The sequence below is a fragment of the Microcaecilia unicolor genome, chromosome 9 (genome assembly GCF_901765095.1).
Source record: "Microcaecilia unicolor chromosome 9, aMicUni1.1, whole genome shotgun sequence".
NCBI classification, from domain to species: Eukaryota; Metazoa; Chordata; class Amphibia; order Gymnophiona; family Siphonopidae; genus Microcaecilia; species Microcaecilia unicolor.
This window is the reverse complement of record NC_044039.1, coordinates 207149882-207168298: the sequence shown is the minus strand read 5'-3', so window position 1 is coordinate 207168298 and position 18417 is coordinate 207149882. Positions and strand designations below refer to the sequence as shown.

The window sequence follows — 18417 nt, the reverse complement described above, 5'->3', positions numbered from 1 at the left end:
AGGAAAAAAAGGTGATAGTAAGACAGCATATGTGCAGTACACCTTAGGAGATGGTGAGGGGCTGTTTTATCTTCCTTGCATCTATTCATTGAATTTTGTTTCTTTTAGGTAAAGGCCATGGCTTGTCTATCACTCCACTGCCAGCTGGTCATATGATAGGGGGTACAATTTGGAAAATTGTAAAAGATGGAGAAGAAGAAATCGTTTACGCTGTAGACTTCAATCACAAGAGAGAAATGTATGTTTAATCTTTATAATAAATGTGATTTTTCTAAATGACCATTTGTTCATTTTTATGAGCCTGATATGTGACCCAATGAAACTAAAATTAGGGGTGTTGCAGTGTTAATTTGAAGAGAGTAAGAGGCTGATTTTAACAAGAGACAAATACTTTAAATCACTGAACATGCTTTCAAAAGTAAGGAACAAGCTTAGGGCCCTGTTTACTAAGCCGTATTATAGGCGCATTAGCGGTTTTATTGTGCTTTAACCATGTACTCGCTTACAATATCCCTATAGGCACCTACACAGCGTTCGCACACTAATTGTAAGTGCGTTAAAAACGTAACGTGCCTTAGTAAACAGGGCCCTTAATCTGTAGACTTTGTTACTAAAGATAAGTACATAAGTAATGCCATACTGGGAAAAGACCAAGGGTCCATCGAGCCCAGCATCTTGTCCACGACAGCGGCCAATCCAGGCCAAGGGCACCTGGCAAGCTTCCCAAACGTACAAACATTCTATACATGCTATTCCTGGGATTTTGGATTTTTCCAAGTCCGTTTAGTGTAGCGGTTTATGGACTTGTCCTTTAGGAAACCGTCCAACCCCTTTTTAAACTCTGCTAAGCTAACCGCCTTCACCACATTTTCCGGCAATGAATTCCAGAGTTTAATTACACGTTGGGTGAAGAAAACTTTTCTCCGATTTGTTTTAAATTTACTACACTGTAGTTTAATCGCATGCCCCCTAGTCCTAGTAGATTGTGGTGTACAATGAGCACAGGGTTGTTGTATTGTTCGTATTGTTTCTTTCTTTTCAGCCATTTGAATGGATGCTCTTTGGAGATGTTAAGCAGGCCTTCCTTGCTAATTACAGACTGCTTTAATGCAACATATGTGCAGCCTAGAAGAAAACAAAGAGATGAACAGTTGTTAAGTATGGATTTTGTCCTTTTGGAGTAGATAGCAGATTCATGTTAATGTGGTACATGCTTAATCCTTAGGTTTAAAATCCCTATAACAGTTTGAAAGTGCTTTTGTTATAATTGCTGGTGCCTGTTGGTGTGAAGATACTGGAACCCTGTTTGCTGAAGCAGTGTCCTGAGGCTGCAGTGGTAGCCAGGTGGCACTGTAGGATTATGAGACAGCTGCACTAATCTGGTTTTGATCTGTAGAGAAGCTTATCCAGATCTTGTTAGTTTGTGTTTTTGGGCCAGCAGTTTCCTCCTGTTCCTTTTGAGATTCCTGCTCAGTTACACCTGCACTCCATCAGCTTGTGGCACCATGAGCCTTCATTTGCAACTGTTCAATGTCTCTTCCTGTTTTATACTCTCCCCTCATAGGCGCCGACTCTGTGGGTGCTGAGAGCACACTCGGTCCGAATTTTAAAAGCTCTCTTCTTACCTCATCAGTGAAAAGCGTGTACTGCAGGCTCGACGGCGCTTCAGCCTTCCCTTCTGTCTCTCGGCTCTGGTCCCGCCCTTGCGGAAACAGGAAATGAGGGTGGGACCAGAGCCGAGAGAGAGAAGGGAAGGCTGAAGCGCTGCTGAGCCTGCAGTACACGCTTTTCACTGATGAGGTAAGAAGAGAGCTTTTAAAATTCGGAGGGAGGGAGGGGGGCCCTTGGAACTCAGAGGGAGGGAGGGGGCCCTTGGAACTCAGAGGGAGGGAGGGGGGCCCTTGGAACTGGGAGGGAGGGAGGGGGGGCCTTGGAACTCGAAGGGAGGGAGGGGGGGCCTGGAACTCGAAGGGAGGGAAAGGAGAGAGGGGGAGGCGTGAGCCTGGAACTGGGAGGGAGGGAGGGGGGCCTGGAACGCGGAGGAGGGGGGAGCGGGGGGTGGGGAATGCACCACCTGTAAAAAAAAAATTTTCAGCACCCCCAATCATTTTGAAAAGTTGGCTCCTATGCCTCCCCCCCCCCCAAGACCCTGCCACTACAGTGATAGTCCATGGTCCCTAGTCAAAACCATCTCCCTAATTCTATAACATTGTACGCACGTTTACATACACTGTGTGTGAAATTGTGTTCACACATGTTATAGTAGTTTTGCATTAACTAACAATCTTTAATTGGCATTAAGTGGTGGTAATTGGCACTAATAGGCTTAAATTTGCAGTTACATTCGTAAGTGCAGTAAGCTGCTATTTTATATAAAGTTATTGTCAAAATTCTATCACGTGCAAGTACATATGGGTGAGTGACATGTAGACGCATAACTTATATAAAACTGTTATATTCTAAAATGCAACATTAAAGCATGTACGTTTCCACCTGCCATAGATTATATGTTATAGGAGTGCTTTGCACCTAAATGTTGTCGCATAATATTCTATAACAGCATCTGGGTGCACCAATGCTGTTCTAGAGCAGCACATAGCACTCACCATTTTGCTACCTAAATGTTGGGTGGCCTATACAGATTTGCCCCCTATGGCTCACTGCATAGCCCAATATGTGTACACTTTAAATCTGTCAGATAGGTGTGGCTGTGGAGCAGTCCAGGTAGCAAAATGTCTGACTCTGAAATAGAACCCAGGTCCTCCGTATGGCAGTGCACAATTCTGGCCCAAAGTCAGAACAACGGTTCATGCCAGCTGTGATCACACTTTTATATGACATAAAGAGAAAAAAAGTAAATAGGAAAGTTCAACAATATTTTTGAAAAAACTTTTCTACATAACTTAAGGTTTTATGACAAAAGCAGATGTTATTTTTTAAAAAGTGGCAGATAGTTTTGTAGTTTAAAAAAAAATTGTTGCTGCATGTTAGAGCAATTTTTAATACCGGTATTTTCTGTTCCATAGTATTGAAAGTTATAGCTTTGTTCTACACCATTAAATGATCTATTGTGATAAATAAAATATTTTAAGATAATTAAACATTGCACAACGTTAAAGCACATTTTAATTTTTTTTCTTCTGTATTTTCCCAGCAAATGTCTTGGAAACTCTGCGAGGCGATGGGAATGTATTAATTGCAGTGGATACTGCGGGCAGAGTACTAGAACTGGCTCAGCTTCTGGACCAGATCTGGAGAACCAAAGATGCTGGGCTAGGGGTTTATTCCTTAGCATTGCTAAATAATGTCAGCTACAATGTAGTGGAATTCTCTAAATCACAGGTTTGTTCCTTTTAGAAGTTGCTTAATTTGCTTACAGCTTCATTGGGTGTAGTCTGAGGGATGCCAAATACACTTATTTTTCTGTGCCAGGTGGAGTGGATGAGTGACAAGCTGATGAGATGTTTTGAGGACAAGAGGAATAATCCTTTTCAGTTTCGGCATCTCTCCCTGTGTCATGGGTTTTCGGATCTGTCCCGCGTGCCAAGCCCTAAAGTGGTTCTTGCTAGTCAGCCTGACTTGGAGTGCGGGTTTTCAAGAGAACTTTTTATTCAGTGGTGTCAGGATCCCAAAAATTCCATCATCTTGACCTACAGAACCACACCTGGTACACTGACTCGGTTCCTGATTGACAACCCTGATGAAAAAGTAATAGACATAGAGGTAAGTTAGTTATTTTCACTTGTTTGGCTTGTCTGATGGTAATGTGTACCTTTTTATTTTGGTTTAATGTGCTTATCTGCATTTTTTTTTTTTTAAATGGTAAGGACCTCAAATATGGTTAATTAGTTGCTTGTATTAATCTGGCAGCCAGTATTGTAGATCCTTAGGCCCCATAGAGCCAATGCATGCAAAATCAACAGCCAGTAACCTTGACTGTATAGGAAACTCCTGGGAACATCAAATAAATGGGGGAATCTTTTTTAAGACGTTCCCTCTCTTTGCAATCATAGAAAAACATTTGGAGAACTTAACACCTATAAACCTATTCACTCAGGGGCTTTTTACGAAGCTGCGGCAAAAGGGAGCCCGCGCTGGCGTCGGCGCATGTTTTTGATGCGCACCAAAGCCCCCTTTTACCACTGCGGGTAAAAGGCAAGTTTCCTTAGCGTCCCTCTGGACCAGCCGAGATTGTGACTGATGGGGGATTTGTTTTGTTTTGTTACATTTGTACCCCACGCTTTCCCACTCATGGCAGGCTCAATGTGGCTTACATGGGGAAATGGAGGGTTAAGTGACTTGCCCAGAGTCACAAGGAGCTGTCTGTGCCTGAAGTGGGAATCGAACTCAGTTCCTCAGTTCCCCAGGACCAAGGTCCACCACTCTAACCACTAGGCCACTCCTCCACTGTTGCTACTATTTGAGATTCTACATGGAATGTTGCTATTCCACTAGCAACATTCCATGTAGAAGTCGGCCCTTGCAGATCACCAATGTGGCCGCGCAGGCTTCTGCTTCTGTGAGTCTGACGTCCTGCATGTACGTGCAGGACGTCAGACTCACAGAAACAGAAGCCTGCGCAGCCTTCTACATGGAATGTTGCTAGTGAAATAGCAACATTCCATGTAGAATCTCCAATAGTAGCAACAGAATCTCAATAGTAGCAACATTCCATGTAGAATCTCCAATAGTAGCAACATTCCATGTAGAATCTCCAATAGTATCTATTTTATTTTTGTTACATTTGTACCCTGCGCTTTCCCACTCATGGCAGGCTCAATGCGGCTTACATGGGGCAATGAAGGGTTAAGTGACTTGCCCAGAGTCACAAGGAGCTGCCTGTGCCTGAGGTGGGAATCGAACTCAGTTCCTCAGGACCAAAGTCCACCACCCTAACCACTAGACCACGCCTTCCAGCTGGTGGAGACTGAGAATTCTGACTCAACAGAGTGAGCCAATAAGAGCCCTCGCTAGACATAGAAAGATCCAGCAATCTCAGTCTCTAGCAGGTGGAAGGTGGTGAGCCCTTCAGTCTCTCTGAATTTCCCTTCCCTTTTCTTTCTTCACTCCAGTGAGTTCTTGGCTGGGTCCCTCCTCCCCCCACCCCCCAATCCCTCCTTTCACAGTACTGTGCCTTAAGCCTGAGCCTCTTCAGGGGAAGAGTGTCTAGGCAGGGAGAGGCAACTTTTTCTCTTGGTTAAAAAAAAAAAAAAAAACTTTAGAATTGTCTAAGTGTCCATGAGCATACTGGCTCTCCTGTGCTTGCTTGTTCGTTGGCTGCTCTCTCCTCTTTCCCATGCGCAATGGCTCCTTGTGGCTGAGAAGCTCTGGCGCTGCTCAGTTTGTCAGCGCCATGGTTTGGGCTCAAACGGTGCTTGTAAGTTCTGCACTCCAGTCGAGGGAGCCTTGGAGTCGGGTCCTTCGAAGTTGAATTCGGCAGCGGGTAAAGAGGCGGTAAAAAAAAAAGTCAACGGTCCCAGTTTCGTCCGGAACTTCCGCCATTTTGTCGGTCACCGGTTTCTGTGCCAGTTCCAAGTGAAGCACTTGCTGTGTGGCCATTTCGGGGGAGAGGGAGTGCTTACCGCCACCACTTGAGGTGGCGTTAAGGGCTCGCGGAAGTAACATATCAGGGCGTGGTACTGCCCGATTACCGCTGTGTACTCACTGGCGCTACAAAAATTGAAATATTTTTGCAGCGCCAGAAATGTTGTATACGCTGGGTGAGGGAACTACCGCTAGGTTGCTGCGGTAGCCCTGGGGTACTTCCCTTTTAGCGAGCGGTAAGCCCGCATTGGGCTTACTGCTGCTTCGTAAAAGGGCCCCACAATTTAATAAACCAATTTAACCCTCCTGTTTACAAAGCTTCACGGCAATGACGACACATTGTCAGCATTAGCACAGGTTAGTAAAGGGGGGGGGGGGGTTAAATTGCGTGTATGTGTATATGTATATTTTTATAGTGCTCAGACCTTCCAACCTTCCTGAACATATTAGAGGTTAAATATCAACATCCATCCACACAGCATTTCCCCTGACCTTTTCTCTTTTGCACTGGCAGTTAGTCTACACTCCTCTCTCTCTTCTGCCTTAGATAAGATTGTACCTTTAAGGAGCGTAAATATCCTACGTTCAAGCAATAGACAACCTTGGTATTATGGGGACCTCCATTTCTTAAAGAGACAGCTCCATAAAGCAGAACACAAGTGGCTAAAAACAAAATCTAATACCAGTCTGCCTTGTTTTTGATCAAAACTTGAGGATTATAATTTTCAGCTGAAAAAGGTGAAATTTGAATATATTAACAAACAACTGGAAAAAGTGCAAAATCCCTCAAAAGAACTTTTTTTCTTTTTTTCATAAATTAACTATGGCAAAGTCCATTGACATTCATACTTCAGAATACTTTTCACCCGGTAGTGGAGGTCCTGTCAAATTATTTCATTACTAAAGTTCAAGACCTAGTGAACTCCTCCTTCATTCCAAGTGTTACCCATTTTACTACTTCTGTCGCCCTCCCTCTCACACCTATTGCTCTAAATACATAACCTCAACCTACATCTTCCTCTGTAAACATTTCCGTGTGGTGGTCATTTCTCTCTCAAACTTTAATATCGTTATCTAAAGCCGCATTGAGCCTGCCATGAGTGGGAAAGCGCGGGGTACAAATGTAACAACAACAAAAAAAAATAAAACAATTAAAATAATGCACATCATTTCCTGTATGTTGGATCCATTCCCTTCGAACTGGCTTTACAAGTCCTGAATGCGATCTATTACCCAAAATTCTCTCAGTAATTAATAGTAACCTTTCTTCTGATCTAATACCTGAACTCTGGAAATCGGCAATAGTTCGCTTAATTTTAAAGAAACCGTCTCTCGATCCACAAATCCCTGTCCACTATCGTCCAATATCGAATTTGTATTTCATTTCCAAGATTTCTGGAAAAAACTGTTTTCTTTCAACTACCTGCATACACTGAAAAAAATATTGACCCTTCATCCTAGGCAATCGGGTTTCAGATCTCATTTTAGCACCGAGACAATCGTAGCAGCCGTATTAAATGAAATTTAATTGCATTTAGATAAACACAAAGTAGTTCTTACTATTTCTCTTGATCTTTCTGTAGCTTTTGATCTGGTGAATCCCGACCTCTTGCTGTCCCATCTTTCTTCTCTTGGTATAGGTGGAACAGTTCTGAATTGGTTCACCTCCTTCTTATCTAACAGATCATTCAGGTTAGCCACTATTTGGTCCATCACGTCCCCTTACCCTCTAACGTGGTGTTCTTCAGGGATCAGTCCTGTCCCCTCTTCTTTTCAATCTTTTTCTAAGTCCACTTGCCACACTAATTCAATCACAAGGTATTATGTTTCACTTCTATGCGGATTATATTCTTCTCTTTCCGACCAAGCCATATAATCCAAACTTAGGTCCACTGCAGGTTTGCCTTGCACAAATATTGAACTGGTTAAATCATCACAAATTAGTGTTGAATAAAGAAAAAAAAAACAGTTGCATGTTGCATGTTGGTTTACTGCTGATTTATCTGTTCCCTCTACTTCCTTGAAACATTTTGATGCACCCATTGTTCCAGTTCAGTCCTTCAAATACCTGGGTGTCATCCTGGATTCCCGTTTAACATTCATCCTACAGAATTCTGCACTTTGCAAATCTAGTTTTTTTTTTCTACATCAATTACGAATCACCTGTAGATTTTTTGACAAAAAAGCTTTTCATTCCCTTGTTCTGTCACTACTTATTTCAAGGCTTGATTATTGTAATATAATTTATCTAGGCTGCTCATGTATTAATATCAAGAGACTTCAATTTAATACAGAACACAGCTGCTAAACTCATCTACCATACCCAGAAGTTTGATCATGTTTCTCCTCTGTTTCAAGAACTGCACTGACTTCAAGTGGAAAAATGCTTTCTTTTCAAACTGTTGACTCGCACATCTAGAGCACATAGAATTGGTATCCCCTACTGTCCACCTTTACAGTTCCATGTTCTCCAGTACGTTTGTTACGTTCCATAAACAAACATCGTGTTAGTCCTTTCAAATCTGAAACAAACCAGTTAGAATTTACTCGCCATCGAGCATTTTATTTTCAGGCCCCTTTTCAATGGAATTCCCTGCCACTTGGTATTCAATCAGAATCATCCTTCAAAAAGTTCAAAAAAGCTTTAAAAAAACTGGTTATTTGAAATGGAAAGGCTCATAGCCGCATGAAAACACCGGACAAGTCAATGGCACTCAATATGGCAGTTCTTTGTAAATGCAGTTAACTAGAAAAAAAAAAAAAAAGAGAGAGAATGTAGTTTATGAGTGTGAAGGACCAGAGACAGCACTGGAGGAAGGGGGAGGGGGGGAGGGTTTGGGGGGGGGGTGGAACTGGAGGGGGGAAAGAGGGGAGGACGATAGGTAGGAAATGGGACGTCACTTATAAAACATAATTAAAAAGTTGAAGTATATTCTGTATTTGATTATGCACGGCAGACTTAACTGTGTATTCTTTGTTATGTATCTGGCACATTGCTATGTGCAAACTTGTATTGCGAATGTGTTAGTTACGCTATGTTCAGAATTAATAATGTTCAATAAAGACTTCTAAAAATAAAAAAAAAACTGGTTATTTGAATAAGCGTTTAAGTTAATTTAGCTCTGGGTCGTGGGGTATGGTAGGATTCCTATCATTCGTTCCACTAATTCTTTTGCTTTCTTTCCTTTGCAAACTGGGTGTATGTTTTCTTGTTGAATGTAACATACCTGTCCTATCCATGTATTGTAGTTCTTTTTATTTTCTTTTTAATTAAACTGTTCTTATTTTAGACTGTAAACCTCCCTGATCTGTGAGTCAGTTGGGCGATATAGCAAGTTTTAATAAACTAGTTATTAAACCATGAAGTTGATAAGCAACGGAATCTATGTGGGATGTAAAGAACAAATCACAAAAAATCTCCAGACCGCCCAAAACACAGCAGCCAGACTGATATATGGTAAAACACGATTCGAAAGCGCTAAAACCCTTCAAGAAAAGTTGCATTGGCTCCCAATCAAAGAACGAATCATCTTCAAAATATGCACATTGGTCCACAAAATCATCTACGGCGTAGTCCCAGGATACATGACAGACCTCATAGATCTACCAACTAGAAACAAACTCGAATCGCCACAATCATACCTAAACCTACATTACCCAAACTGCAAAAGGCTAAAATATAAAACAACTTATGCATCTAGCTTCTCCTACATAAGCGCACAACTATGGAGTGGACTCCGTATGCAGTGAAGACAATGCATGACCACCTAAACTTCAGGAAATTATTAAAAACCCACCTCTTCAAAAAAGCATATCCCATCGATCCAACATAAACCCCCACACCCAACAACACAACATAATCAAGGATCGTACTGGACAATTTACTATCCTCCTTCCCCTCGACCCCTAACCTCTGATTCACTTCTACCTCTTTTGACCATAACATAATCTTGTATTTATTATCAACCGAAATGGCAAACGCCGTTACGGTACTTTGTAAGCCACATTGAGCCTGCAAACAGGTGGGAAAATGTGGGATATAAATGTAATAATAAATAAGCAGCAATAAAGATAGTATAACCACTTATCTGTTTCAAGTAGATGATCGCTAAGATCTTCCTTTGTTGCTGCGATATATGGTGTGATGTCATCTCCGTTATTTTATTTTTATTTTTTTTGTTACATTTGTACCCCGTGCTTTCCCACTCAAGGCAGGCTCAATGCGGCTTACATGGGGCAATGGAGGGTTAAGTGACTTGCCCAGAGTCACAAGGAGCTACCTGTGCCGGGAATCGAACTCAGTTCCTCAGTTCCCCAAGACCAAAGTCCACCACCCTAACCACTAGGCCACTCCTCCACTGTTGCTACTATTTGAGATTCTACATGGAATGTTGCTATTCCACTAGAAGTCGGCCCTTGCAGATCACCAATGTGGCCACGCAGGCTTCTGCGAGTCTGACGTCCTGCACATACGTGCAGGACGTCAGACTCACAGAAACAGAAGCCTGCGCAGCCTTCTACATGGAATGTTGCTAGTGGAATAGCAACATTCCATGTAGAATCTCCAATAGTAGCAACATTCCATGTAGAATCTCCAATAGTATCTATTTTATTTTTGTTACATTTGTACCCTGCGCTTTCCCACTCATGGCAGGCTCAATGCAGCTTACATGGGGCAATGGAGGGTTAAGTGACTACATTCCATGTAGAAGTCGGCCCTTGCAGATCAGCAATGTGGCCGCGCAGGCTTCTGCTTCTTGCAGGACGTCAGACTCACAGAAACAGAAGCCTGCGCAGCCTTCTACATGGAATGTTGCTAGTGGAATAGCAACATTCCATGTAGAATCTCCAATAGTAGCAACATTCCATGTAGAATCTCCAATAGTATCTATTTTATTTTTGTTACATTTGTACCCTGCGCTTTCCCACTCATGGCAGGCTCAATGCGGCTTACATGGGGCAATGGAGGGTTAAGTGACTTGCCCAGAGTCACAAGGAGCTACCTGTGCTGGGAATCGAACTCAGTTCCTCAGTTCCCCAAGACCAAAGTCCACCACCCTAACCACTAGGCCACTCCTCCACTGTTGCTACTATTTGAGATTCTACATGGAATGTTGCTATTCCACTAGAAGTCGGCCCTTGCAGATCACCAATGTGGCCACGCAGGCTTCTGCGAGTCTGACGTCCTGCACATACGTGCAGGACGTCAGACTCACAGAAACAGAAGCCTGCGCAGCCTTCTACATGGAATGTTGCTAGTGGAATAGCAACATTCCATGTAGAATCTCCAATAGTAGCAACATTCCATGTAGAATCTCCAATAGTATCTATTTTATTTTTGTTACATTTGTACCCTGCGCTTTCCCACTCATGGCAGGCTCAATGCAGCTTACATGGGGCAATGGAGGGTTAAGTGACTACATTCCATGTAGAAGTCGGCCCTTGCAGATCAGCAATGTGGCCGCGCAGGCTTCTGCTTCTGTGAGTCTGACGTCCTGCACGTACGTGCAGGACGTCAGACTCACAGAAACAGAAGCCTGCGCAGCCTTCTACATGGAATGTTGCTAGTGGAATAGCAACATTCCATGTAGAATCTCCAATAGTAGCAACATTCCATGTAGAATCTCCAATAGTATCTATTTTATTTTTGTTACATTTGTACCCTGCGCTTTCCCACTCATGGCAGGCTCAATGCAGCTTACATGGGGCAATGGAGGGTTAAGTGACTACATTCCATGTAGAAGTCGGCCCTTGCAGATCAGCAATGTGGCCGCGCAGGCTTCTGCTTCTGTGAGTCTGACGTCCTGCACGTACGTGCAGGACGTCAGACTCACAGAAACAGAAGCCTGCGCAGCCTTCTACATGGAATGTTGCTAGTGGAATAGCAACATTCCATGTAGAATCTCCAATAGTAGCAACATTCCATGTAGAATCTCCAATAGTATCTATTTTATTTTTGTTACATTTGTACCCTGCGCTTTCCCACTCATGGCAGGCTCAATGCAGCTTACATGGGGCAATGGAGGGTTAAGTGACTACATTCCATGTAGAAGTCGGCCCTTGCAGATCAGCAATGTGGCCGCGCAGGCTTCTGCTTCTGTGAGTCTGACGTCAGACTCACAGAAACAGAAGCCTGCGCAGCCTTCTACATGGAATGTTGCTAGTGGAATAGCAACATTCCATGTAGAATCTCCAATAGTAGCAACATTCCATGTAGAATCTCCAATAGTATCTATTTTATTTTTGTTACATTTGTACCCTGCGCTTTCCCACTCATGGCAGGCTCAATGCAGCTTACATGGGGCAATGGAGGGTTAAGTGACTACATTCCATGTAGAAGTCGGCCCTTGCAGATCAGCAATGTGGCCGCGCAGGCTTCTGCTTCTGTGAGTCTGACGTCCTGCACGTACGTGCAGGACGTCAGACTCACAGAAACAGAAGCCTGCACAGCCTTCTACATGGAATGTTGCTAGTGGAATAGCAACATTCCATGTAGAATCTCCAATAGTAGCAACATTCCATGTAGAATCTCCAATAGTATCTATTGTATTTTTGTTACATTTGTACCCTGCGCTTTCCCACTCATGGCAGGCTCAATGCAGCTTACATGGGGCAATGGAGGGTTAAGTGACTACATTCCATGTAGAAGTCGGCCCTTGCAGATCAGCAATGTGGCCGCGCAGGCTTCTGCTTCTGTGAGTCTGACGTCCTGCACGTACGTGCAGGACGTCAGACTCACAGAAACAGAAGCCTGCGCAGCCTTCTACATGGAATGTTGCTAGTGGAATAGCAACATTCCATGTAGAATCTCCAATAGTAGCAACATTCCATGTAGAATCTCCAATAGTATCTATTTTATTTTTGTTACATTTGTACCCTGCGCTTTCCCACTCATGGCAGGCTCAATGCGGCTTACATGGGGCAATGGAGGGTTAAGTGACTTGCCCAGAGTCACAAGGAGCTACCTGTGCCGGGAATCGAACTCAGTTCCTCAGTTCCCCAAGACCAGAGTCCACCACCCTAACCACTAGGCCACTCCTCCACTTATTCCAAATGAAAGCTTTAAACTGTGCGTCAAAATTATCTCCTCCACTGTTGGGAAGAAAAAACACTGTGATTGATAAAACAGTTCTCCACTCGTCTCCTCAACAAAATCATCTGCTCGGGATGATGTTGATTAATATGATGTTTTGTGTGCAGATATTCAGCTCCTGATTACGCCATAGCGGTGAAACACAGCACTGTGTCGGCATGAGCAACGTATTGGAATTCATTTTGAAGGTGTTCATCGAGTAGAGTTGGACATGTGAAATATGAAATTTAAGGATTGATTTTGTTGAGGAGATGAGTGGAGAACTGTTTTTTTCTAAGTATGTTTTATGTGCACATATTTTTTTCTGTCACGGGATTTTTTTTCTTTTCAACATTGAAGGAAATATTTAACGCATGATTTGGAGCTCTCATTTGGAATAACGGTGATGAAGTCACCCCATATATCACAGCTAGAAAGGAAAATCTTGACGTTATTAGCGATAGTATAACCACTTATCTGTTTCAAATAGACAACCTTTATCATTGCTTATGAACTTCATAGTTTAATACCTAGTGCGAAGATGATGATATTTAATCTCTCATGTTCGTGAAGATTGGAAGGTCTGAGCACTATATAAATTGAGTGAATAGGAAACTCCTGGGAACCAGTTCCTCTTCCTTCCTAGAACTGACAGTTTTATGGCTCATTTTAAAATTCTGAGTCAATGTCTCCCTCTTTGTCATGCTACTGGGTGTCTCTGCTAGTGGGTGTTATAAGGCATAATGAGAGGAAGACTGGATAGGTGAGGCCTGTTGGCTGCATTCTCAGCTTTCAGTAAACAAGAATCAGACTTCTAACGTGTTTTGAGCTTGCAGGAAGAGAAATCCCAGAGGTTCTTGTGCCTCTCTGCTGTGTAAGAGCTGTTCTTCCTCATTTTTAAATCGGTGAAATCTAAATATCAGACATAAAGAAGTAACAGATTTGGATAGCAGTAGAGACCAATATCTTTTAAAGATTGTAGAGCCTAAAACTTGAAAGTGATGCTAGCCATTGCAGTTATTTTCTTTTCTTTAAAGCCTAGATCCATCTGTTTTTGATACTCATGTGTGGCTAAAGCAAGCATCTGGGAAGTGCAATTAATCTTTGAAGTTGCAGCAGGAGTGCCCATTTGCAAAAATGGGGTCAGTGAAAGAAGGAAAGGAGGGGCTGATTCAGTGTTCCCGCTAATCTGTGTGGGAGTCCTCCACCTATAGTCTGCCAGTAGGGGTGCTGTTGCAATATCACATTTTCAGTAGTGAGGGATAGGCGAATTCTGCAGGACTCCAGAGGATCTGCTTTTCCCTAGCTATTGAAAACACAGTATTGAATCACCACTTCCCACTGGCTGCAGTGTGGTTGAAGGACTGCTGCACAGCTTAGAGGGAACATTAGGCTGATTCACTCAGCCTCACCCTCTTGCACTTTTGTATGCTCCACATCCCTTGCTCACACATGGTCATCTAGGCTGCACGTGCCTCACCCATCCATTATCCATGCAGTCCCACTCTCACACACCACATCTCCCCTCTCTGAAACTCGCTGTTATACAATGTTAGAACATAATCTTTTTAACTTGAGGAGTGGCCATGTAGAATCTCTAATAGTATCTATTTTATTTTTGTTACATTTGTCCCCGCGCTTTCCCACTCATGGCAGGCTCAATGCGGCTTACATGAGGCAATGGAGGGTTAAGTGACTTGCCCAGAGTCACAAGGAACTGCCTGTGCCTGAAGTGGGAATCAAACTCAGTTCCTCAGTTCCCCAGGACCAAAGTCCACCACCCTAACCACTAGGCCACTCCTCCACTGTTGCTACTATTTGAGATTCTACATGGAATATTGCTATTCCACTAGCAACATTCTATGTAGAAGTCGGCCCTTGCAGATCACCAATGTTGCCGCACAGGCTTCTGCTTCTGTGAGTCTGACGTCCTGCACGTACAGTGGGGGAAATAAGTATTTGATCCCTTGCTGATTTTGTAAGTTTGCCCACTGACAAAGACATGAGCAGCCCATAATTGAAGGGTAGGTTATTGGTAACAGTGAGAGATAGCACATCACAAATTAAATCCGGAAAATCACATTGTGGAAAGTATATGAATTTATTTGCATTCTGCAGAGGGAAATAAGTATTTGATCCCCCACCAACCAGTAAGAGATCTGGCCCCTACAGACCAGGTAGATGCTCCAAATCAACTCGTTACCTGCATGACAGACAGCTGTCGGCAATGGTCACCTGTATGAAAGACACCTGTCCACAGACTCAGTGAATCAGTCAGACTCTAACCTCTACAAAATGGCCAAGAGCAAGGAGCTGTCTAAGGATGTCAGGGACAAGATCATACACCTGCACAAGGCTGGAATGGGCTACAAAACCATCAGTAAGACGCTGGGCGAGAAGGAGACAACTGTTGGTGCCATAGTAAGAAAATGGAAGAAGTACAAAATGACTGTCAATCGACAAAGATCTGGGGCTCCACGCAAAATCTCACCTCGTGGGGTATCCTTGATCATGAGGAAGGTTAGAAATCAGCCTACAACTACAAGGGGGGAACTTGTCAATGATCTCAAGGCAGCTGGGACCACTGTCACCACGAAAACCATTGGTAACACATTACGACATAACGGATTGCAATCCTGCAGTGCCCGCAAGGTCCCCCTGCTCCGGAAGGCACATGTGACGGCCCGTCTGAAGTTTGCCAGTGAACACCTGGATGATGCCGAGAGTGATTGGGAGAAGGTGCTGTGGTCAGATGAGACAAAAATTGAGCTCTTTGGCATGAACTCAACTCACCGTGTTTGGAGGAAGAGAAATGCTGCCTATGACCCAAAGAACACCGTCCCCACTGTCAAGCATGGAGGTGGAAATGTTATGTTTTGGGGGTGTTTCTCTGCTAAGGGCACAGGACTACTTCACCGCATCAATGGGAGAATGGATGGGGCCATGTACCGTACAATTCTGAGTGACAACCTCCTTCCCTCCGCCAGGGCCTTAAAAATGGGTTGTGGCTGGGTCTTCCAGCACGACAATGACCCAAAACATACAGCCAAGGCAACAAAGGAGTGGCTCAGGAAGAAGCACATTAGGGTCATGGAGTGGCCTAGCCAGTCACCAGACCTTAATCCCATTGAAAACTTATGGAGGGAGCTGAAGCTGCGAGTTGCCAAGCGACAGCCCAGAACTCTTAATGATTTAGAGATGATCTGCAAAGAGGAGTGGACCAAAATTCCTCCTGACATGTGTGCAAACCTCATCATCAACTACAGAAGACGTCTGACCACTGTGCTTGCCAACAAGGGTTTTGCCACCAAGTATTAGGTCTTGTTTGCCAGAGGGATTAAATACTTATTTCCCTCTGCAGAATGCAAATAAATTCATATACTTTCCACAATGTGATTTTCCGGATTTAATTTGTGATGTGCTATCTCTCACTGTTACCAATAACCTACCCTTCAATTATGGGCTGCTCATGTCTTTGTCAGTGGGCAAACTTACAAAATCAGCAAGGGATCAAATACTTATTTCCCCCACTGTATGTGCAGGACGTCTGACTCACAGAAACAGAAGCCTGCACAGCCTTCTACATGGAATGTTGCTAGTGGACTAGCAACATTCCATTTAGAATCTCCAGTAGTAGCAACATTCCATGTAGAATCTCCAATAGTAGCAACATTCCATGTAGAATCTCCAATAGTATCTATTTTATTTTTGTTACATTTTTACCCTGCGCTTTCCCACTCCATGGCAGGCTCAATGCGGCTTACATGGGGCAATGGAGGGTTAAGTGACTTGCCCAGAGTGACAAGGAGCTGCCTGTGCCTGAATTTGGAATTGAACTCAGTTCCTCAGTTCCCCAGGACCAAAGTCCACCACCCTAACCACTAGGCCACTCCTCCACTCACTTCAGACCCACTGAAAGCTGCATAACTGATTACAAAAAAAACAGTACTTCTGCTCTAAAATATGCCTGTAACTAAACTATAAGTTGTTAAGCGTGCTAGTAATGGTATTGCAATTTTTTTGTTAAATATACTTTTAGTTGAGAAAACGAGTGAAACTAGAAGGGAAGGAGCTTGAAGAACACCTAGAAAAAGAGAAGCTGAAGAAAGAAGCGGCAAAAAAGTTAGAGCAATCAAAAGAGTAAGTTCTACAGTTTCTGTCAAATGGATTCTTTTCCGACATAGCTGATGAAAGCACAAGATGCGTCAGACACAGTGGTGTGTGTTCGTCTTTCTGTGTGCAAGTAGCATAGAAACAAGCTTATTCATCATTCCCATGGTTCTGTTCTTATAAATGTCTGTCTGTGCTATCATCTTGAGATGTAGTCTCAAGCTTCTCCAGCAATGAGACTATTGGTAGGGACAAATCCACCAAGCATGTTAAGCCAGTTTTACAGGAACTTGTCATATACAGTACACAGATCGTAGAAGTCCACCCGGCATGATCAGTTGGAACATGAGGACAGTGCCGGGTGGACTTGGACTTCAATGGCAACTCGCTGGGCTGATTTCTAAGGTTTGTGGCCCACAAATGGCAAAGAGACCAGGATCAAGTATTCATTGTTAGTTTAATCATGAATTGATAATAAGTGTGACTGTTGGGCAGACTGGATGGACCATTCTTGTCTTTATCTGCCGCCATCTACTACGTTATTATGGAGCTCATTTTCAAAAGAGAAAAACGTCCAAAAAGTGGCATAAATCTGCATTTGGAGAAGTGGAGGAGTGGCCTAGTGGTTAGGGTGGTGGACTTTGCTCCTTGGGAACTGAGGAACTGAGTTCAATTCCCACTTCAGGCACAGGCAGCTCCTTGTGACTCTGGGCAAGTCACTTAACCCTCCATTGCCCCAGGTATAAATAAGTACCTGCATACAATATGTAAGCCACATTGAGCCTGCCATGAGTGGGAAAGCACGGGGTACAAATGTAACAACAACAACAAAAACATTTTGGATGTTTTTCTCGCAAAAACGTACAAATTGGCATTTTCAAAACTGATTTTTAGATGTTTTTCTTTGAAGTTCGTCAGAAGTTTGTTCAAATCACAAGGGGGGGGGGGGCGTTCTAAAGGCAGGATCTGGGTGTGCCTGACGTTTTTTTCAGCCATAATGGAACAAAACAAAACCGTCTAGGACTAAAACTAAGATGTTTTGAGATAGACCTGTTGTTATAACGAATAAGGCACAAAAGTGTGCCCTAAATGACCAGATGACCATTGGAGGGAATCAGAGGTGACCCCCTCTCACCCTCCACAAATGTGAATACAAATTTGATCTAGCAACCTCTATAACAGCAGCCTCAGATGTTAGAGCCAGGTCTATTACAGCAAACCCACTGTACTGGTTTCCAGTATCATCTTTATGCTGATGACACCCAGCTATATCTCTCCACACCAGACATCACCGCGGAGACCCAGGCCAAAGTTTCGGCCTGCTTATCCGACATTGCTGCATGGATGTCCAACCGCCACCTGAAACTGAACATGTCCAAGACCGAGCTTATCGTCTTTCCACCAAAACCCACTTCTCCTCTTCCTCCGCTCTCTATCTCAGTTGATGGCACCCTCATCCTCCCCGTTTCATCTACCCGCAACCTCGGAGTCATCTTCGACTCCTCCCTCTCCTTCTCTGCGCATATCCAGCAGATAGGCAAGACCTGTCGCTTCTTTCTCTTTAACATCAGCAAAATTCGCCCCTTCCTCTCTGAGCACACCACCCGTACTCTCGTCCACGCTCTCATTACCTCTCGCCTTGACTACTGCAACCTACTCCTTACTGGCCTCCCACTTAGCCATCTATCCCC

General features: G+C 43.6%; 1 protein-coding gene across 3 annotated transcripts in view; it reads left to right on the top strand.

Annotated features, from left to right (window-relative positions):
* Window positions 1-18417, top strand: part of CPSF2 (cleavage and polyadenylation specific factor 2) — a 45522-nt gene that overhangs the window by 15951 nt on the left and 11154 nt on the right. For all 3 annotated transcript variants that reach the window (XM_030213997.1, XM_030213998.1, XM_030213996.1), the window contains exons 5-9: window positions 109-238; window positions 1043-1158; window positions 3155-3342; window positions 3433-3723; window positions 16656-16756. In XM_030213997.1, the coding sequence (XP_030069857.1) occupies window positions 109-238; window positions 1043-1158; window positions 3155-3342; window positions 3433-3723; window positions 16656-16756 (826 nt within the window). The remainder of the gene's footprint in view (window positions 1-108; window positions 239-1042; window positions 1159-3154; window positions 3343-3432; window positions 3724-16655; window positions 16757-18417) is intronic.